We start from the raw sequence: 18700 nt of genomic DNA, 5'->3' as shown, positions 1-18700 counted from the left end.
CAAAGTTCCAATATGTGATTTTGAAATGATTAATTAGGTAAGGGGCCGTCCATTAATTACGTGTACAGTTTTTGATCCAGATCTGATTATCTCTCTCTCCTAGTTGTTTGCAACGATGCACGTTTGGTAAACCCTCCTTTAATTGCGTGTACAATAGTTTATAGACCCGACATTGAACAAATGACGTAAACAAGCTCTGTTACGTTACCCACGTGACTATTACGTTCGTATAACAGAAGAGTATGCCACTAATACCACTGATAATCCACGTAGACATCACTCCTTTCCTTGAAACGTGCACGTTATTATGAGCAGCCCATACGCGCAAGATTGAATTATTAGGGTCGAGAACAGTGTAATGGCTTCAGTGGGTGCGGCTATGGTTGCCCAGAATACAGTTTGAATATCAATAATTTAAACTTTAAAGGAACAACACAGGATCGAAAACCTCCTCAAGACTTTATCGGGTGGTGGTATCTCACGGATATGTCAGGTACTCTCTCTTATCCAGGTCCACGATGGGGACCTGGCCGAATCCACGATTAGTAAAAAGGCCCTCTTAATGTCTACAGAAGAGTGAGAGAAACGGAAAAAAATAAATAAGTTGCAGGCACCAACTCCACCAAATCAGACTACTTTAGTCAACTTTTACTTTGTTAATTGGGATGTGTTACTTCTATTTACTTTCACAACACTCAATTGAGATTAAATCCAATTACGTTCAATTTTACTAAATTACAACTCGACTATAAAAGCTTTTTACTTCCTCCGCAACATGTCGGTAAATTCTCTATTTACGACCACCACCCCCGCTTTTACTCCTGGTAAACATTTTCTGACGAATGCCACATTTTCCTGGATCATCTCTATACATTATGTATCATATTTATTCGAATACAACACACCTTAATTTTTACATGCTCACCTTTTTCCTGACTACGAAATTTCATTAAGAGGGTAGTTTGAAAGTTAACTAAGGGGCGTATCCGGGAGAGGTGCTTATGGTGCTGCAACATCCTCTTAATAAGAAAGCAGTTTTACTTTAAAAATGTTTATTTCTGTTTATTATAATTTATGAAATCTTCCAAACTAAACACCGAGTAATTAAATATAAAATGCATTTTAAAAAAAGCAATTAACCTTAATAGCTCGTAACACTCGAAGTGAACGTAACATACACTTCATGTATTCAAGTACTGTTGTACTGTACCTTAGTATAGAAATAGGCCCATTTTTCTGTCTAATCTTGGCAATGTACAGTGTAATGTGCAAAATTTAGTGTCCCTGTGTATGGAGCAGAGTTTTTGCTGAATAAATTAGTTTTTATGTTAATTTTCTTCATTAATCGCTGCATAATTTTAATTAATAAGTCGGTGTGTGTGTGTGACAACACGTGCAATATCTGTTCGACTATAAAAGAGCCTTACAGGACAATTTACGCCATCATATTCTAATTATACGTGCATTAAAGTGCTGTGATTCATATAATTTTTCGAAAAACATATGCAGGATGTGTGTGTGTGTTTGCAGCAACGTCATCCAGAGCCCCACGTGCTTTATACGTCCCACCTGTCGATGCTATAATGGCCACTTGCATAGAACGGAATTGCTGTTTTTAAAGTCTCCGCAGACATCACGATTTAAAATAATTTTTTGTGAAATTTCGCTTTTCCGGTGCAAAGAAGTCCCTCTATTTAAGTTTAAATTATATTTTAAAGTTAATATTGTTCTGGTGTCCTTAGTTATATCCCTTCTACACGGCACCATTTCAATATGTGATCTTTGTATGGAAGCTGCAGCATGAAGACGGTACGTCCCACATTATATGGCTGTTTGACGGTTGAAAATGGATAATTATGAATGTAAGATAAGTTCTCTCTGATCTAAATCATACTTTAAATCATTAAAACAATGGTAGATTATAATTATTGGTCTTGATATAATTGGAGTACCCTTTAACAGGCAACTGAAGTTACTGAAGACATAACTTCTGGAGTGTAAGTTACATTCTTATAATTATTCAAACTAATTCCTATATAAAATTTCCTGTATAGCTATGGAGAATTACACACTTAATATGATTCTAGAATATGTATAAATGTTTTCTAAATTCTTATTTTTACAAAATCTACGCAAACATAGAAAGATTTTAGAAAGACGTGCTTGCTGCATTTGCTAGACATCTGATGACCTAAAAATGCCAAACGTGGGTTGATGGATTTACACTTAAACTGTATGGAGTTTTCAATGTTTTCTTCATATGTCTAACATGTAAATAAGGGCCAATTTTTCCCATAGAAAATCCTCCCTGAAGGTACTCTCTTGGCACCTCATTGCATTGTGTTATTCCATGTGATCAATATGTTTAAAATTACACTGCTGCAACAGCATTGCAATTCTCCAAGATCCTCATCACCACGATCAGGGTCAAGCAGAATAAAAAAAGTAATGATTTTTCATGAGAAAAACAATTATTTTTCCAAAACTGCTCTTCACAATAACTATTTTAGTTCATAGTACAAATCTTAGTATCGCTGATGACAAACTTTACATTTACAGACATTAGAGGTAAACAGAAGGGTGCCAGATTACTGTATGTACAGGCTAGTCTGCACATAGGAAATGGAGTGATGTGACTTGTCACCCTTTGGTACAGATTCTTTCTAGAGGCAGGCAAATAATACAGTGCACTGATGTGTAACACAGTACATAGAAATGAAAATGCATAAGTGATCACACTAGAGGGTATGCCAGATAATTTAAACTTTACTAAATTAACTTTGTCTCTTATATGATGACTTAATTCAATGACTACTGGATATTTTTTGATTAATCTTTGTATAGATTACTACTTTTTCCTAAGAATATTCAGATTATTTTATTGGTATTATTAAAACAGCTTGCTATATTTGGGTTAAATACACCAATTTTGTAACACTTTCAGTTACTGAATAATAAAATTAAATTAATGTATTACTGTTTTATGTCGGGTCCCTTCTGTCACCAACTGGGTGCCGTGTTGTGGACCTGGCTAAACCCAAAATGAGCCAATAAGGCTCTCTTAGTGTTCACAAAGCAAAAAAGAAAACACAACACTAACACGGCTCAAAAATATATATTACTTATTATGAAACGAGTGAAAAGTCTTTTATTATACAAGTTATCACAAATGAATAAGAGCTATGCAAGAAGCATCTTCATTCATAATAATGTTAAAGATCATACAAGTGATGCTCAAAAGCTTGGGTAGACTCAAACTTGTATAAAAGTTTGTACAATTTTATACTATTTGTCGACTCCCGTTTACAGATACGAAGGAAACTTTCACTTAACGGAAGAAGAAAAACTATTAATAATAATAGTATGTGGATCCATAGTGTTGTTAGTAACATTAGGCACAGTGTTTGTTGTGACCGAATGCTGCTGGTTAACTCCCTCCTCACCTAAATCTTGTCTGAATGGTAAATGTAAGTAGCAATAGTATTTGAAAAATTCTTAATTAGATCGGTTAATGATTATTTAATTGTCCAGACGGTAAAGATAAACTGAAGATAACGCAGGGCAGTAATTTAATATCCGTTCCGCCTTTACCTTATTACACGACGGGCTTAAATTCGTTCAGGGATCCGTGTTCCAGAAGCACCGACAATTCTATCAACAGCAAATTTGACGTAATTCAAAATTTGGATTCGTTTGTATTTGTAAGTACAGTTTTTATAATACCCTTACTTGACAATATTTGAGTAATTTGTCAAATATTTTCTAGCCTGAAGAAGATAAAAACGTTATTGTTGACATTAATTATGGACAGATAACCTTCTCGCTTCGTTTCATGACAGAAAGTAAGGAACAAGTAGGACAACTGGCTATTCTCTTAAAGGTAATTAACAGAATGAAAACATTTCATACTTATAAATCAAAGTAATAAATCGGAGTTGTATAACATTAAACTATGCTACAATCAGAGAGAATTTAATAGTTATCTTTGTTATAGATCCATTTGCTAGCACAAAATGAAATTAACATTTATCTAGAATTAAATCATTTCTATTTTAATTATGTTTAACACAACTAGAAAGAACTTGTATAGTATTCTGAACATAATTTAGTATGTAAGAATATGGGATGGATATCAATGCAAGCTCTTTTGTAAAATATTTAACAAAATACATTTCATTTACTTGAAAAATAAACATAATAGACTATCATTCTCAGAATAGGGCTTCATTTCTAAACTGACAGAGTTGTGTAGCAAGGAATGTCATGAACATCCCCCAAGGAATCATCACCACTATTCAAAGCCATGGTCGTAATGTAGTGGCAAGGTACACGTCATGGAAGAAGTCTGGCGCAGAGTCTGTTCTGCCTTGATATCCATTTGAGAGAACTAGCCAGATGCCTCTTTAAAGATTAAACAATCTCTCACCCAGCAATTATCATTGAGCACAAAATCTGACCTAGAGTATTCTAGCAATATTCCTTGCTATATGTTAAAACCGAACAATTTGGAAATAAAACCCCGTTCCACGAACAAGTTCTTCATTTTTTAAACAAACCAAATGTTTCCCAATTATTTTCGAGTGTTATATGTAGAAACCTCAGTTTGGCTACCTATACAATATTATATACAGATGTCTTTACTACCTCAACCAATGGCAGATTACAGAGATGGCTGACAGATGAGACAAAGATGTCGGCTTAACTGCTCTGAGGGATCTAGGTTTAAGTGTAATTTGGACTTGGAAATTTTCAGGAAGCTTAATGTATATATTCAATACATTTCTTGTATTGAATATATACATTAAACTTCCTCGTATCTTCAGCATCTAGCTAATTTATTTGGGTGTGGCCAAATCTACAGTAGGTACAAACAGGCTGTTAGTGATCATAGTGCAGAACTTTAAGGCTTTGTTCAGCTCATGAATAATGGACAACTTTTAAAGGCAACTTCTTGTAAACTAAACTATCAATCAATTATAAATTCTATTTAATACGTTTATAAAAATTAACAAAATGAATGTGTGCATAATGCATTAAAGTTCTTTCTAATTGTAATGATAACAGAAAATTAAGGCATACATTTATCTTAACATTTTCTTTCATACTGTAATTCTCACCATTTATTTTTATTCTAAATTGCCTTAGGAAGCTCAAGACTTACCGGAAAAATTGTATGGCGGTGTCTGCAACCCTTACACAATCATTAAGTTATATCTCAGCAGGGACAGGTGTGTGAAGATAAAAGACGGCACCATTCCATTCTGTACCTTTCAAAGCAATGTAAAAAGGAAAACAAGGCATCCCCTGTTCATGGAAAACTACGTCACATCTCTGAGAAAGGCCGACTTAAAGAAATGCATAGTGAAATTTTTAGTTTATGATCACGAAAAGTACGCAAATGATACAGAATTAGGAGAATGTACAATCTATTTGAAAGATTATAATTTATTAAAGAATATTCAAATACAGGAACACACAGTTGATTTGACAGCACCTAAAGAGGTAAATCACATTTTTTTCAAAGTTAGATACAATACAGAATCCATCTGATTAGAAATCTAACTCAATTATTTATTTATTTACTTATTAATTTTTCAATTAATAATTTGAATTTCTTTTTCACAAATCAAGACAAATGGAAAATTATGTTTTGGATTAAGTTACTTGCCTACGGCGCAACGTCTAACGTTTACCATATTTAAAGCCTGCCATTTGAGATTAACTACGGATGATCCAACAAAATTCGGTAAGTTGACAAACTCAACTAATTTAAATCTTACGTAGCACTAATTTTGTTATGATTGAAAACAAATTTACGCATTACAGCACCGTACGTTTCCGTATTGATGTTAAAAAATGGCAAAGTCATCCAACAGAGAAAGACAAACTCCTGCCAAGGATCCAGTTTTCCGGTATTCAACGAAGTACTCTCATTTGACTTGCCACTGAGCGATCTGGAAAATGTTGTGCTGCTGACGGTTGTCGTAGACAAAGGTAATGGAAACAGAGCATCGTCCGATAACTCAAACTCCAAACAAATCAAGAAGAAATCGTACGTTGGAAAAGTCGCTCTGGGAACAAATACGCAAGGCAGGGGTCGAGAACAATGGAATGCAATGAAGCAACTACCGAGAAAGCTATTAACGTATTGGCACACCTTGAAATGACAAGAAATGTATTGAATATATATGTTTAATCATATACATAGCAAATACAGTTCTCAGAAGCGAAAATGTGAAGAATTTTGCAAAATTTTTAGCATTTTCTTTCGTGAAAGTATGTTTAAATAAAATACGAATATAGTTATTGATCCACAAACTCGATAATTTTAATATATTCATATACCGTAAGAAGTGACTCGAGTCATTTTCGAACAAACAACAATCAATACTTTTCTTACTTTCCAATATATAGAAACACCATTTATAACAAGCTTTGTTTTTAATGCCATTTAAACACCATTCAAAAACGAAATTTTATATCGATAAATAGGAAAACAATCGTGATTTAAAAGGTATTACACCTTAAAAATTTGAAAGATTGTCTGATAATTATTAAATGTGATTTATAGACAGATACAACAACATTTTTTTGTGTGTGTCTGACCAAGCCTATACAAAAGGCTTTCACAAACATGTACAAGTAAACCCTGTTAAAATCTGGTCGAACCGGCAACACGGCGGTCGACGAATGACAGCTCAACAATGATTCCCTGTATCTAGGGGCCGCAGCATCCCAGAATGGAGTCAACTAGATAAAACGGGAATCCAGATTGGGGAGATCGTACAAGATCTTTCCAATGATAAGCCGGAACAAATATACCACACGGCCAACATGTAAAAGTTGAGCAACGATGAGTTTTTAAAAGTTATGTATGAAAGTATCCCCCGAAAAAATAACAAGAAATATATATTTATTTATTTTCAAAATTAATATTTAAATATTTACAGTTATTTGGGTTTTATGGATTTAAACTGTCGAAATTTCTTTTTCGGTTTGATTCCCATCTCCATGTTATTCAGTCTAAGATTCTGCATTTCGTCTGTAGTTAGATCTGTTTCCATTAGTTCTGTCTCGTTCTGAGCTTTTGAGAGATTTTCGTTTATGTAATGAGCAAATCTCGTCGTAACTGCAAAGCACAAATGGCAATTGGTAGATTTATTTTTGCAATTATTTGTCAATCCTTTAATATAAATAAGCTTACCAGATTTCATATTTCCAAAATCCCAGACGGTGAAGTTATTTGAGCGATCGTCACCACCGGCAGCAAACAAAAACGGCGAATCGGTAGACAATGCGAGGGCGTGTATGGATCCCTTTCAATACAGTTTATTATTTTTCATTAGTGAAACATTTATAAAATTAAATATTCAATAAGAAAACTGAAACATACCACATTTAACTTCTTTTCTTCTATAAAATCTGGATGGTTATTGCTGATGTCCCAAATTTTGATTGTACCATCGGTGGATGCGGTAACAAGACAACCTGCGCATTGCGTACTTAAAGAAAGCCCTATAAAAATATAATTCAATCCATAAACTTGTTTATTGATACTGTCGAATTTGCCAAATCGACCAACGTACCTGTAACAGCCTCGAAATGAGCTTTGATCACATAAACGGGTTTATCGTTTCTTGCATCTAAACAGTATACAGAACCTTTATCTGTGCTAGCCTTGAAAAACACATGTAAAATTAAGTTGTAGTGATTTATTGCACTATTGAAATCTGCAAAAATAACGTAGACTTACAAGGAAGAAGAAAGGATTAAAGTGATCCCAGATAACTTTTTCTATTTCGCCATCCAGCAGCCAGCATTTGTGAGTGTCGTCCTTATTGCGACAGTCAAACACTCTCACTGTCCTAAAAACAATAATAATTATTATTCGCACATAACTTTTCCCATGCCTGAACTAAAGCAGCTTAAAAACAAAGTTCACGACAGGCTGTAAAATGGAAAAGAAGAGCACATTTTCTAAATTTTAAACGTTTTTAGATGTGTCTAAGATATACAGTGGCTATTTTATTAGATATAAAATAGCATTACAAAAAAAAAATAAAAAAAGATAATTAAAACAATAATATCTTACTTATCACAGCTTCCAGTCAGCAAAATTTGACTTTCAAAAGGATGCCATTTAACAGATTGCACCTAAACAGATAAAATTATAAGAATTTACAGAAAAAAAAAATTTAATCCCATTCAAAAATATGTTACATTCAATTTACATATAAAAACAATATCCAATCGTCATCAAGTAAATAAATAAGCTCTCTTAATTGCAGTAAGTCCCACACTTTAGAAATATTTATTTATACAGTCAATATGACATTTCTGCGAGAAATTACATAGTTCAAACTGTATTTCAAGCGTACAATCTATTTTCTTTAAGTTCACTGTTGTAAACAGAGATTACCCACTTGAAAATTAAGTGAGCTGTTCTGTTTTCCCTAACAGAATGGCTCACTTAATTCTTGAGAAACTATCATTACACCACAAAATGGAAAGTTTACTGTATTAGGAAACTATATTTGCATTTGGGTTAATGTTACCTTAGGTAGCCAAGATGGCAGCTTGTCTCTGAAACAGTGGGGACGCACGTACTAACCTAACCTATTCTAATAAATTACCATAATTATTGTCAACCAAAATATTAGAATAGGGGTAATTTATTAGAATAGGTTACGTTAGTATGTGCATCCCCACAGTTTCAGAGACAAGCTGCCATCTTGGCTACCTAAGGTAACATTAACCAGCATTTGAATTGTTAGGTTATAACACTACATTTTTTCCACTTATTAAAAAGTAAAAATTAATTAATAAATAAGAAAAAATGGCCAGGACAATAAATACATTTTAAAATTCACCAATTGTTGATTAAATGTCAAGCAATTTGGGCCTAGAGGTAGGCAATGTAATCTGGCAATTGTTTGGCAGTAATCTAAAAATCAGGTTAATGGATGTTTATGGTAAAATTCACAAAATATTCATAATTGAAGATCATCCTGACCATTTTTTTATCATTTATTAATATACTTTTATAATTGTGTCACCATCAGAAGAAATTTTTTAGTGTTTTACGTAGCGAAAGAGACGAGATACTTCAATAAAAGGTCAACTCTGCTGTAAGAACGTCATGTTTCTGAGGTGTCAAGGACAAAACAAAAATACTTTTTTTTTTGTATTCTTCAATCATTTTGTGAATTTTAAAAATTAATTAATTAATGAAAACACCTGACTATCAACAGGCAGTGGTTCCATCTCATAACTACTTTATTTTCAATTAATTTAAATTTGGTAATTTTATGTCTCGAAGATAACACCATTCCGAGACAATCTTATCTTCTACAGATTTCTAAATTCGTTAATTAAATTAAGAATGACTTATTATTACTAAAATAGTGATGTCGTCTACTTAAAGTCTAAATTTTATTGTAATTAATTGACAATCTTGGAAGATCCTGTAAAAAAATCCAACAAAAATTAATTGCTGTTGCATTTTTCTAGGATTTTAGCAGAATTTAAATAATCTATTTGTGTTATCCTTAAGATAGAAGCATTATAAAACCATTTTAATGTCACCACTAGAAATTTTATTCACCTTTTCTGTATTTTTCTCAAATTTCGTAACGGGTTTCTCTTCTGATATATCCCATATGAGAGTTGTGTAATCTGCAGAGCCACTTGCCAAATTATGTCTGTTTATATACCAAAAAATTTGTCATTATTTAAGTATTTTGTAAAAGAGAAAAGAACGAGTATTTTACCTAATGTGCTTATTCCAAGAAATATCCAAGACGGCTTCCGAGTGACCACAATATTTTGACTAAAATTAATAAATAAATAAAAATGCAATTAAAAACAAACATAACCACACAATTTTTTCAAAATCGAATGGATTTAATGTTAACTTTAGCTTTCTTCTTCTTCTTGGCAGTCTTTCCGAGAGTGTAAGCCGGCTCGAGTGCATCCACCACGTCGATATCCCAAATACGTATGACTGGCGTCATATCGCCAACGGCAATGTAGTTTCCTGAAAAAATTTTTAACTTATTATAAGCAAATTGAACTTTGTACGTCAAAAAAATAATTTTCCAAATAGCCTACCTGGAGTTTCTACACTCGGATCAAAATTCAACCATTCCAGAGCTAATGGATATGCAGGCAGAATTGTATCGTGATGAACGTACAGATCGTCCTCCTCTTCATTATAAACTAATAGATACACAAAAGGAAAAAAGCATCTTGGGTAAATAAGTATAAAAAATAATCTATTAATAACAAACAAAATATACTTACCATAAATTTCTAACACACTACAGTCTTCATGAACTCTACCGACGGCAACCAGGTTATCCGTCGGTCGAATATGAAAATCTTCGTCGTCGTCGGTATCATCCTCCTATCGTAAGTAAAATAATATCAGAAGCAAGCCTTTACTAGTAACGTTTGATATCACAAAATCTGTAATTGATATAATACTGTGCAATAATCAACAACAGGTAATTGATATTGATTTTGACAATATTAATTGCAGTATTAACCAACAAAATTCTGTATCATAAGCAACTATGACAAATTAAACAGCTTTATTTCTAAAGCATACACTTACTTAAAAGCTTTACATTTGTATACAAATTAATTGTGTTAATTATATTTTAATTACTAATTGTATACTTTTATGTTTGCTTAATAGAAATTTATAACAATCGTCAGATAACTTGAGAATCTTTTTCATTTTTTATACTTTAGCATTTATACTATTGGATTCAGTAGGCATCCAACAGCGCATCTGCAAACCGTAATTAATATGTTCTGATGTTCACTAGTGAGTTTGTTGTGTAGCAACTAATGTAAATTGCACTCATCGAGCTGTGGATGTGGTACTTATGTATTCTTCTCAATGGCGTAGCGTAGTGGGGGCAGCAGGGGTGGCCCACCCTAAGCAACACTTTTAGGGGGCGGTATTTTTTCACAATAAATAATAATAATATATTGTAAAAATTTGAACCATTTCATCTCATATTTTTTGTTGCACCTATGATTCGGACCGATTGAAATGAGCACGGAATTTTTCATTACTTATTCTGTGACAAAACTGGGGAATCCCCTTTCTTTAAATGAATGTATAATAACGACATCTTGCTTATTGTAGCGACTGACAACACCATCTGTACTGACTTGTAGAAATTCCCCGTATTTTTCTATTTAAGGGACAATGAAATTTTCCTCCGTCCTGGGCAGCTGACACCCACGCTACGACACTGATTCTTCTTGTCTTGTTTACATTAGTTAGGCTATTCTGTCTCTTTTATGGCTCACTAGATCAGGTTGTATAGTTTAATGTTAGTATTAGTTTAAGCCTCCAGTAATATCCACTTGGCACTAACCCTACTCTTGTCTAGCTTTTTGTAGCTACACTGCATATTAGTGTATACTACAACTTGGATTTTCTGTTAGACCCATTGGGAAGATGGCCTAGCAGCCTAAAAACTGCATGCCGACATTAAATGTAGAAGGAGCAGTAGCCAAATGTATAACACTCGGAGGGATTCTTCCTTTCTCACCTGTCCAGCTCCGCTCCTTCCCTTTCTTCTGCCAGGTAAATACCTCATGTACGGCTGTAATCCTTCATAAAAGTGTGAATACAGTGAGTTCTGATGAAGTAATATGGCCACCTCTCCAATTATATTATTAAAACCATTTTTACTACTCTTCTGTATTAACCCACAAATATTTTGACCAAATAAGTCTGCAAACATAAATATAGTCCACATTCACTCTCAACATCTTGTTGGGCTGACAGACATTCCAGTAAAAGCTTATTAAATTATTCATTTGTGTATCAGTTGTGGCTGGGACCGATGCATACCAGAATGTACCCATCAACTGATATTCGGGCCAATACAGCAAATAAAAAATATAATACAATATGATAAAAATGTCAAAACCTAATAAAAAATAAAGATAACAATTGAAACTGCCTAATTATACAATGAAATTTGGTGGTAATTTTAATTTCAAGGTTCATTAGCATTGGACACTCTCACTGAACCTTTATCTCCGGTACTGCTTAACTTTCGGAATATCAGAGATTCTAAAACTTTAGAATCTCTGATATTCCGAAAGTTAAACCTGCAAAAAGAAAAATGAGATTGAAATTATGCTCAGCAGTGTTTTTTTTTCAAGTATCATCAATATGAACATTAATAATGATAACAGCCAGCATTCATGTTTCTACCTTTGATACTGAAAAATATAGTCGATTATACAATAATATTGAATGCCACTAGCCTTCACTTATAATTATCCAATTAGTTATACAGTAAATGTTATTTTCTATTTATTATCAAACAGAAATCTTACCTTGTCTTTCAATGTTATATAAGGGTCATCTTCATTGTTTGCAAAAACAGTCAAATCTGCTAGGTTCACCATAGGATTGGAAGAATCTAAAAAAGTTTTCAACACATCATGATTTCTGTTATTTTATTAGATATTTAAACTAAATTAAGTTAAAGATTGAAGAATAAAGGAAAAAAGAATGTTTTTAACAGTGTGATTTTGATGAAGACAGAAAAAAATGCTGTTTATAACAAATTATTTGAACAAACAAGTCGACGACTCCATGCAGTCAACCCGTTAATTGGGCACAAACTCTCAACCAACTGTCAGCATTCGGTGATTTTATCCATTTGATCACTGGTGGACATGGATAAAATGGAAGTAGCACAATTATACATTGATTTACTGACAAATTAATCACGTTATATCACAGGTATTTGAGTTAGAAAAATAATCTACATTAGATTATAAAAATACTATACAAAAAGCTAATGATGATGGTACTTACAGTACCAAGTATCAAATAGTCTATAGTTTGGAATGCAGCAAAGCCGTAATGGAATGAACTTAGACAAACTACAGTTGAATATGAACTGATCTTAAGTGATGAACTACATTAACACATTAAAATGTTAAATATTTTTATTGAGAAGTGACTTTTTAAAGTTCAAAACATTGTATGAGAGACTGGAAAGACTTCAACTGTCAGCAAGGAGACTTTTAAAGTTCAAAAACTTTCATTTACATGAATAGTGTATAAATAAGTATCTACGTAAAATTGATTTTCATTGAAGATACTTTAAATGTGTATTTGTATAACTAGAAAGGAACAGTTCTAAGAAAACACCTCAGAAACTGGAAAATAATATAAATAGAGACACCTTCCGTACTAATTTCAGCAGATACATTGGAAAAAATGAATGTTTTCAATCACTTTCATAGACCTTTGTCAAATTATTATACATTACATGTTATCATTCTTAGAAGTTGTATATCGAAGGTGATATGTAAAAGCTTAGCTTTGTCCCAATGTAATAACACGATAAAGATCTCTGAAAGTCATTGAGAACGTTAATACAGTACATCGTATAACTAAACAATTAATTGACCAAATGGACTTTTAGTTTTAAATATAAGACAAGAAGCATAAATTTATTCTAACTTTGCAAATAATTGCGAAATTTAAGATCTCACAATGATTATAATGAAAAGGCATGAATATGGTATGTGTAAATTTACATTTTTAACAAGATAATTAATATCATCATTAATTTTTAAAACAATTATAAGAAAACCACAAAATCAATTTAAAATTATATACTGACCATCGACGTCATAATTATCCAAGTCATACTTTAACGATATATCTTCGTCGTTCAGCGCGCACTCTTCTTTAAATGACGACTCGTCCACGGACTGCACCGTCGGATCGCCATTTTCATTCTCGACATCTCTGTAAAATAGGAAAAATGTCGCTGCTTTCATTTATTCAAAATGGCAAGACAGCCAAGTACAAAAAAATAATTACTTAATGTCCTGTTTTGTTTCATTTATCAGCTTCTTCAAATCATCTTTCGAAAGATGCACCTGGAAATCAAATCACACAATTAATAATGAAATAACCACTAAAACAGAATCTTATCTTTCAGCATTCAATAAATCCTATTATTTTAGTTCTTATCTTAAGAATCATAAATCAATTCTTATGAATCCAATTTTAGTGGAGACTATTTCTATTGTTTTGCATGGATTCTGATAAAACCTGATATTTCTCAGGTTTTAACAATGATTATCATCCATGCAAAACAGTAATTAGTCTTTTAAGATCTAAAGGCAGTTCCAAACAATTGGTATTTGACAAATGCCAAGCAAACGTTTGGTCAAGACCGAGTAGATTCATCACCTTTGATTCGACACGATATACAATCCGGGAGTCAAAAACGGCAAATACCAAATATTTGTTGACTAAAGTCGCAAGTAAAGCACCCACCCTACTTGGTATTGGCCAAACGTTTTCTTGGTACTTGGCAAATACCAAACGTGTGAAGTCACATTAATATAATGTTTTAAAACAAACCGAAGCAAAAACTTCTCACGTCTTTAAATTAACTTTACATTTCTACCATTTCTACACCCACTCAACCCTATTTACATACTTATAACAATTATTTATTTTTAGCAATCTTATTTGTGTGTCATGTCATCACCCTCACGTAATTTTCTTTTTAAATTTTCGGTGACAGTTTATGTGCGAGATCATTCTTTTAACTTTCCTTTGGAAGTCTCCCCCGCGATGTCATTTCCGGGTCGACGATGTATTTGATTCGCTCTTGGCAGTCGTCCGAGTAAAGCAAGTTTCGTTTTTAGTTTTAGAATTTTGTCCAAGTGAGGTGCAAGAAAAATTTAAAAAATATTAAAATAAAAACAAAAAGAACAAACTGACAAAGCAGAAAAACTGGCGTCGTGGTTAAAAAACAAGTCAGACATTCATATTTTCATACGTTCATAGCAACAGCAATACATTCACATTTTGAATGTATTGCTGTTGCTGTTTTGCTTTTATCCAAGAGTTTGTTATCGAGTGAGGGTGATTCTTTCTTTCCCATTGGACATTATCTGTATTAATTTAAAAAAATAAATAAATACATAAATCTGCAAAAGACTTTTTTGGAATAATTCTAATAGAGATTTGTGATTTGACAAGTCGTAATACATAATTAAAACGTTAAAGTAATACTTCACATGTAACTTGCCTTATTATTTTGTGTTTTTAATCAAAACTTACAAATAAAGAATAATAAATTTTACAATCTTTCCTGCAGGCAATCACCAGAGCCTGATTTCTTATCGTCCTTAGGATGACAGCTCGGGCTTGCTCCAATAATTGCCTGCAAGGTAAAGTCCACTGCTTGTAAGACAACTGCTTCCTACAAGTGCCTACGAGGAAATATTGTTGTAAACTTATGTAATTTTCTCATTATAGTAATGGATTGTAATAAAAAAAGTAAGACAAAAACTTTTTACACTTTGTTTCTAACAGTTTAATCACTAAGTACAAACGTTTTCGGCCGTTTTGAATGGCCTTCTTCGGGTACACTAAGGACGGGTGGAACGTCAGTTATTGACACGTTACAATTATAATTTTTAATAATGTGTTTAAAATTCTACTTAAATTTTAAAAGAATAATTAATTCGTATCTATAGTATATATATAAACTGGGTGGCCAAACTTTGTGATTATAGGAGCCATGTATAGCATATCAGAAATATCTGAGAGTCACATTCTCTATTGGAATAGTATTTTATATTATTGGTTAAAATACTGTAGTCATCACTGTTATTTTATTTTACTGGTACCCTTTTTTTTACTCATTCTGTCCCGTGGGCACTAATGAGGCCTTTTTCAAGCTTATTATAAATTTGGCTGGGTCCAGACACAAAGGGGCAGCAGATTGGCGAGGGATAAAATCTGACATATCTGGACCAATTACCCATCAAAAATCCTACCCAGATTCCATCCTAAATCCACTATAGGAGTATACTGGCACCTTAACAGCCTCAGCCATCCAGCCAGCTAATAGTACTTTATGACTAGCTAGATAAACACACACCTAACTCTTTTGATTTTATGAATGTACCTTAATCTTGAACAGACAACTGAAAGCTGAACTTGAGAGTTAGGCTAAGTGCAAGCTATTCAATATTGTAGCAAACTGGTGGGATAAGACAACAGAACACACGGGCAATCTGCCAAGGGAAGGATGCCTCTCGAGAAACTGGCCTCTATTTATGTATTAAACACGGAAAAAACCATCCAGAAAACGCCATAACAGCCGACCTGTTGATGGTGTGTGAACATGAACTGACTAACACTGTGATTGCCACAGGTTCATCCTGTGGAACCGGTTATCATCATAAAATGTAGTTCTTTAATAGCAACAAACTATACTTTTCATGTAAAATTATTTAAAATATGGTATCCATTTTGCTCAAAATGATTTATGTCTGATATACAAAATAAGAGTTGTTATAGAAAACTACAAAATACTTGTTAAAATCTGTAGAATGTAATCGTTCTCATCCAAAATTGGCTTTTAATCCACGATGTGACGCAAACTTAAACCACCATTTTAACAATCTACCATCAGATTAGTTTAATTACAGTATCTGTTTTGTGTAGGTTTAAATTAATTGACTTTTTATCTATATAAGTAAGAATAAAAATATTAATTTCCTCAAACATAACTCTCTACAAACAATTTAATAAGTGACAACGATTTAAACATCATTAAACATTCATTCGCGCAAACTTGACATCAATATCCAGGCCGACGACATTAAATTGCAACATCTTATTACAAACAAATTATAATTCAAAACAATTCATTTAATTATGGAATCGTTTTCTGCGGCACGACGGCCGAACGTTACTAGAAGCCAAACCCATTTTACTATTCCACCTTTCTACTTGACACGTGACAAACTGGAATGACTTCTTTCAATGTCTATTATAAACTGTAACCTAGTAATTTTTTTAAACAACTTTAACCTTTATCTAGAAACAAAACAAGGAAATGAATGTTACTAAGTATCATCAGTGTGTCCTAGTTTCTTTTTTTTGTAAAGAATTTAGTATCTAAACCTTTGTAAACTTGCAAAGTTCCAATCGGTAAATTAGACGCTTGAAGTTAACTAAATTTTGTATTAAATGTAAAAATACTTGTTCCTAATTTTATCTCAACGCTTCTAAATCTTGCATAACGTCAAACAATGAATAAAACTGTTATGTAACACAATTTATGACAGTCAAAGTGATTATCTGTCGTTCGTCAATAGAGTGAACTCTCCATTGTTCTTCTTATTGCTTAAAATTGGCTGTACAAAGTAAATTATACTCGAAGTGCTTTTTAAAATTACGTTAGATTCATTGCTTCGATATTATTTTTAAGGAACTATCGTCAAAACATAGAAAATTCTTCACAGATTACTTACTTTTGTTTGTGCTTAGAACAGTATTATATTATAATTTACAGGTTGCAGTTGAGCCGTTTGTTTACAGATTATCGTTACTATTTACTTTTCATACTTAGGCTCTTTATAATGTTGTAAAAAAATCAGATTAGCTATTTCAGAAGTAAAAGTTTTATTGTAAACACTTTCAAGGTATTGAAAGTTCCATCTTGTGCAAGTCTAAAAAACCAGTTCGGAAGATTTTTTTCCTTAAAATTAATTTAATACTACAGCAGTGTGATTTGTTAAATTCGTTTGAGTTAACTTCAACAAAATGCACCTTACATTTTGAAGAGAATTTTTCTCACTTTGAAATATTTACATTTATATAGTTTAACCAATAAGCATTTGTTTCTCCCCAAGTCTCTCAACCAGCTTGAAAAGTATATAAAAGCCTTAAACTTCCGGCAATAAACGACTAAACAATTATCGTAACGAACTGGGCTATTTTTCTGCTACTGTTAGTATTTAAATTACATTAGAATTTCCTTATTAATAGTAGCGAAAAAATAGCTCGACTTGTTACGGCTATCACTTGGCTTTGAGATGTTTATATAATAAACAGCTTTAATAGACTAATATTTTTAGTAATTTTAACCAACCGTCATCTGGTTAACCAAATCATACATTAGAACGTATTTATGAAAATACAGGGCCAAAAAGTTACCGTACAATGGCGTGATCTGTTTGATGCACTGGGTAATTGCTGTCTTCAGCTACTGTAGGGTGGACAATTTGTTCTCGTACACCCAGCCTTCCAGTGCACACCCCACAGAAAGTGGAGACATGGGACGTACAACTGATAAATCTCATATGCACTACCACACACATAATTTAAATGTCATTACAAATTTCTCACTGTACAGGAACTTTTCGAACACACCACATCCATTCTTCTATGTTTTCTTCATCTAATTATCAGTTAAAACGACTGAAAACATTAGTGTGCTGTTAAAGCTGTCTATTGCTGGAGGTTTAAACGTCAATATATTTCGTTGACAGTTGACAGAACTACTTGCCACATTCCAGTCAGACGAGTAGTTCTGTCGACCAGCTTAGTCGGAGAATGCGAAACAATGAAGAAATACGGACAAGACTGAAGGACAACTTATGCTAAACAGGAGTCACTGGTCGATTAATGTGACTTATTAAAATTCTAACTTTCAATCCTGAACTCAAATTTAAGCACTAGTATATTAAAACGCATTCAGTTTACTATTGTAAATCACTTTTCACGATCTCTCGGAAATTAAAATCTTAGTTTATCGCAAAATACGGTTTCAAAACAATAGAGATTTTGTGTTCAAAACAATTCCTACATCTTATGAGGCTTGCAAGATAG

General features: G+C 32.8%; 2 protein-coding genes across 4 annotated transcripts in view; one reads left to right on the top strand and one right to left on the bottom strand.

Moving 5' to 3' along the window:
* Positions 1–1548: 1548 nt before the first annotated feature.
* LOC136970373 (synaptotagmin-C-like) lies at positions 1549–6318 on the top strand. Of its 2 annotated transcripts, none has more exons than XM_067264808.1 (8): positions 1549–1862; positions 1963–1997; positions 3310–3461; positions 3532–3701; positions 3767–3880; positions 5146–5502; positions 5632–5746; positions 5827–6318. In XM_067264808.1, exons 1-8 carry the CDS (start codon positions 1857–1859, stop codon positions 6165–6167), a joined length of 1290 nt encoding a protein of 429 aa, XP_067120909.1. In that variant the 5' UTR covers positions 1549–1856; the 3' UTR covers positions 6168–6318. The 2 variants fall into 2 exon arrangements, with proteins under 2 accessions (XP_067120909.1, XP_067120908.1); XM_067264807.1 differs by having other exon boundaries at positions 1550–1862; positions 3310–3467.
* nclb (no child left behind) overlaps positions 5426–18700 on the bottom strand; it is a 27065-nt gene continuing 13790 nt past the window's right edge. Inside the window, exons 2-16 of one of the 2 annotated variants that reach the window (XM_067264806.1) lie at positions 13877–13935; positions 13674–13801; positions 12370–12455; positions 10303–10405; positions 10111–10218; positions 9915–10036; positions 9771–9829; positions 9605–9701; positions 8093–8154; positions 7754–7865; positions 7587–7677; positions 7394–7515; positions 7205–7316; positions 6949–7129; positions 5426–5494 (exon numbers count right to left, since the gene is read on the bottom strand). In XM_067264806.1, coding sequence (XP_067120907.1) covers positions 6951–7129; positions 7205–7316; positions 7394–7515; positions 7587–7677; positions 7754–7865; positions 8093–8154; positions 9605–9701; positions 9771–9829; positions 9915–10036; positions 10111–10218; positions 10303–10405; positions 12370–12455; positions 13674–13801; positions 13877–13935 — 1440 coding nt within the window. In that variant the 3' untranslated portion in view covers positions 5426–5494; positions 6949–6950. Of the gene's footprint in view, positions 7130–7204; positions 7317–7393; positions 7516–7586; positions 7678–7753; positions 7866–8092; positions 8155–9604; positions 9702–9770; positions 9830–9914; positions 10037–10110; positions 10219–10302; positions 10406–12369; positions 12456–13673; positions 13802–13876; positions 13936–18700 lie in introns of both variants that reach the window. The other variant, XM_067264805.1, reaches the window with a different exon arrangement.

Source organism: Centruroides vittatus, unplaced genomic scaffold, assembly GCF_030686945.1.
Source record: "Centruroides vittatus isolate TY-2023 unplaced genomic scaffold, ASM3068694v2 contig_193, whole genome shotgun sequence".
In the NCBI taxonomy this organism is placed as follows: Eukaryota; Metazoa; Arthropoda; class Arachnida; order Scorpiones; family Buthidae; genus Centruroides; species Centruroides vittatus.
The sequence above is the reverse complement of the archived record's forward strand: the minus strand, read 5'-3'. Positions and strand labels throughout refer to the sequence as shown.